The sequence below is a fragment of the Pundamilia nyererei genome, unplaced genomic scaffold (genome assembly GCF_000239375.1).
Source record: "Pundamilia nyererei isolate P.nyererei 1_Seehausen unplaced genomic scaffold, PunNye1.0 scaffold00226, whole genome shotgun sequence".
Taxonomy (NCBI): domain Eukaryota; kingdom Metazoa; phylum Chordata; class Actinopteri; order Cichliformes; family Cichlidae; genus Pundamilia; species Pundamilia nyererei.
In genome coordinates, this window is record NW_005187627.1 from 375803 (window position 1) to 380085 (window position 4283).

The window sequence follows — 4283 nt, forward strand, 5'->3', positions numbered from 1 at the left end:
AAAAAACCCTTTAAAAATACCCATCAATGTGCATACACTACATGACTTTAAAAAACCCTGGATTTAACTAAGCAAATAGTTAAGAGCCTTCCTATTGCACAATAACTTCAGATACTAATTGTTTTGGCTGGCAACAAATTATTTAATCCTAACTGATGCGAAAGGCCATTTCAGAAGGATCAAGTTATTGGCCTGCTTCAATCAACGAAAACAACTGAGGAGATTATTGAAGCGAATCGGGTTTGGAACTGCCCAACATGTTATTCAAATCTGGAATGAGAAAGAAATGTAGTTGGAAAAAAAGTCTTGTATGATTGGAGTGGTGAAATCAAATAGTAAAATAATCAACAGTATGTTTAGCAGTGAAACTGGGAGCATTTCCACACAGACGATGTGAAGAGAAGTCAAGGAATTGGAACAAAAAAACTATGTAACCTTAGGAATATCACTTATCTGTGAGGCTAATAAAAAAAGGCTTTAAGTTGCTACAAGGCATAAAGATTTGACTCTGGAGCAATGGAAAAAGATCATATGGTCTGAGTCTAGATTTACATCTTGATGCATGCTCAATCATCCAGGTAAGTTCTTCAGTCTTAGATGACTGCAGGTTTCCCCAAAGTTATAATCTTATAATCTTATACAAATGTACGGTTTATAAGATTGGGGAAACCTGCAGTCAGCTGAGACTGAAGAAGTCACTTGGAGGAGTGATGAAACGTTTCTTCCACAGAAAACGCTACGTCCAGATGAATAGAATCAACTTTCGGAGAGTCTAGATTTACTCATTCCAAAGTGATGGCTGGAACAGGTTAAGAAGAGCAGCAGATAAATGTTGGTGCCTACAAACGAGCCTGCAGAGGCAGTGTTGCGATCTGCGGTTTCTTTATTTGGCCAGGTCTAGGTTCATCAATGTTATGTTCCCAGATAATACAGTCAGCTGTCTACTTGAATATATTGAATGACCAGGTTTTCCCATCAGCTGATTTTTTTTCTTTCGTTGATGGCACCGGCTTATTCTGACATGACAACGCCACGCTTCATCAGGATCAAACGGTGAAAGTATGGCTCAAGGAGCATGAGACATCATTTTCACACATGGATTGGCCTCCACAGTCCAGATTTTAACCCCACTGAGAAGCTTTGGGATGTGCTGGAGAAGACTTCATTTGGATGTTCAACCCTCCCATCATCGGGACAAGATCTGGGCAAAAAAATGAATTTGTATAAGTTTATTGAAGGATCGCCACGGTGCCGTCATCAAAGCTAAAGGCGGCCCAATAAAATATTAGTGTGTGATTTTTTTTTTTTTTTTTTTCTGTGTGGTGTATAAGTGATAGGATGGGTGGTGCTAATAAATGACTAAAGCTCCCCTGACAACCAAAAAAAACAAAGGTTGGGAACAAGTAAGTCAGTAAGAGATATGAGATCTACATATGAGATATGAGTGCTCAACATACACATTTCCTTTTTATCAGGACATTTTGAAAGTGTAACTGACATGCAAACCGAGCGCTCAGTCCAACAATATGACTAACCATCTCCTCATCTTTTTGTGGGCTGAGTGATGTAGATCAGGTTTGCGTGTGAAGAATCACAGAGCTTCAGAATTATATGAGGGAAAACTGTCAAAAGATCCCCACATGCAGCCTCTTCCAAGCAAGAATTTTTGAGATAAACTGTGGTCACAGTAGGAGGCATTGGATCAAACTTAAAGCCTTTTAGATGGGAACATCTCATCAGGAGCAAGATCAATTGTAGCGACAGAGAGAAAAAGAGAGAAAGTGGTAATGGGCCCCAGCCTTTTTCTCTTCCACCCACTCAGCAGGACATGGCTAAGGCCATAGGAATGCCCCGTATTTGTGTTCCCTCGTTGCTATTCTTTGTCACTACACACACAGAGCACAAACACAACTTCTTTCTGACTTTACCGCTTTGACAATTTCAGCCCCTCTGTTTTACAATCTTTAACGGAGCAGCCTTGACTGTCCTGTCAGACCTGTAATGTCATCTTGCTTAGTGATATTCCCCCCTCTATAATCCACTGCTCTCGCTGCTGTCAGAAGCACTTTGCCTGTGACCGGGAGCCACTGTGATCAAATACAAACTTTGGAGTTTGTTTGAAGGAGTGTCCGTGCATGCGGTGTATGTTTTGGGAACGAATTCTTTAAGTAATAATGACTTAAACATGTGTGACTTTAGTGGAAGACAGAAATGGAAAAAAGGTGTGCTTCTAATTCAGCTGGTATCGATTTTTGTAATTTTATAGATAGGTAAGTCCATCCAAGTTAAAGACTGGGCCAAAAGCATGCTCAAGAAACATGTAAATATGTCTAATATGTAATGGAAGTCTTATCTATTTGGGGTAGGACGCTACAGCAGTACAAGAACATTTCTGCTGGTGGATAAACAACCACAGCATTTATTATCAGAGACGGTTTGTTCTGATCTAATTGCTGATTGATAAAAAGGAAAAAGTAAATTAGAAAATTCCTTCCCATTCATGCCATAATCCTCTAGTGTGAAGATGTTATCATCCAAGGGAAAAGTGATGAGATGAGCAATGAATAATCTCAAGTTTATGCTTTACAAAAAGTATTGTCAGTGGTATTTACATGCTGATTATTGAATTTTTCTTTTCCATTGCAGGGTTTTGGGACCCTGTCTGCAGAGCATTGGTTGGGAAATGAGTACGTTTACCAGCTGACAAACCAGAGGCAGTATGCCCTCCGTGTAGAGCTGACCGACTGGGACGGGCTCCAAGCCTTTTCACTGTACGATCGCTTCCAAATAGGCAGTGAGAAGCAAAACTACAGGTAATAGCAGACAAAGTGGGGGATTATTGTGTTTTCAGGCCAGTATTTGCTTATTATTGCCATGTTACCAGTGTTGGATGTAGCCAGCTACAAAGTAACACATTATTGTAGTCATATTTTATTGCACAAAAGGACATAGCATGATGGTAAAGTGCAAATTGCATCCAAAACAGAAACAACTGTATTATACTGCAACACAACACTCAGTCTGTGCTAACATCTGCACCATAAGCTCTTTAAAAGATGGTCGAAGCTTCTGTGAGGTTACCTACTGGTTTCTGAAGTCCCATATTGAAGACTCAAGTGGAAAGTTTCTGCAATTGCCATCTTGGTTGCAAACAAACGCATGAGACAAGGAGGGTTGTTTGACTTTGAATCGCATGGTATGACTACAATTTGCAAAATAGACTTCATGTTTTACTGAATATGACACAAAACGAGTGATCGAAGGCATAAACTGATCACTAAAGTGTTTATAGACATCAAGACAAAAAGAAACATCTTGTCTTGATGTCTTGTTGCCTTGACATCAAATGTAGCTTATTTAAAGGGAGAATGCTAACACAAAGCTAATGAATGAAACCCGAGTGATGTTAGAACCGCGCATGATTAGCGGCCCGGCCTTATTAGCGTGACTGTCAGCTAAAAGGCAGTTTAACATTAAAATCTCTCTTCACACACACTTCACCTTCAGTGTGGCAACACTCTCAGGCCAACTCTTTAGCTTAGAACAAATACCACCAGAACCAATGCTATTCCAAACACTCGTACTTCGTGTTTAGTAGCAATTAGCAAATATTAGTATGCCAGCATGGTGAAGATTAGCCTGTTAGCTTTGTCACTGTTCACGTGTTAGCATGATGCCACTAGCGCTTTGCCCAATGCACTGCTGTGTCTCATTACAGCTTCAAAGCCTGCCATAGTTCTAGGCTTTTACACAATGTTGACACAGTTCAGTCCAAACACAGCAGAGTGTCAGTCAAGTTTTGGCAGTGTTCAAAGCCCAACAAACAATCAAAATTATTCACGTAATATGGAAGCAAACAGTCTTAAAGCATAAAAATATGTTTTGAGTCACGGTTACATACACAGAGTGAGTCAAATGAAAGCTATTACACAGCCTGTGTGGACAGAATTGATTAAGAGCGAAGTATATTTGTTCCATCAGACAGCCGTGAAATGAATGATTGAAACGGCTGTTGTGTAAACAGTAAAGTGCTTTCAGAACTCAACTATCACACAAGACAATGGGGTGTTTAATGTGCGTTCGGGATTTTGCCCAAGGGTACTTAGACTTGCAGGCTGAAGAAGTCTGGGATCAACCTGCCTCCTGAGCCACGGACTTCTCAGGGTGTGGACAAAGATTTTGGTGTTCTCTTCACCTTTTCGTGCCTACATCATTGCACGTCTGGACATTCTAAGACTGTATCTATAGCATATATCTGAAATGAAGCAAGGAAAAAAAAATTA

At 40.1% G+C, this 4283-nt stretch overlaps 1 protein-coding gene across 1 annotated transcript in view; it reads left to right on the plus strand.

Moving 5' to 3' along the window:
• Window positions 1-4283, plus strand: part of angpt1 (angiopoietin 1) — a 57266-nt gene that overhangs the window by 35807 nt on the left and 17176 nt on the right. Inside the window, exon 7 of the mRNA XM_005748655.1 lies at window positions 2647-2813. Coding sequence (XP_005748712.1) covers window positions 2647-2813 — 167 coding nt within the window. The remainder of the gene's footprint in view (window positions 1-2646; window positions 2814-4283) is intronic.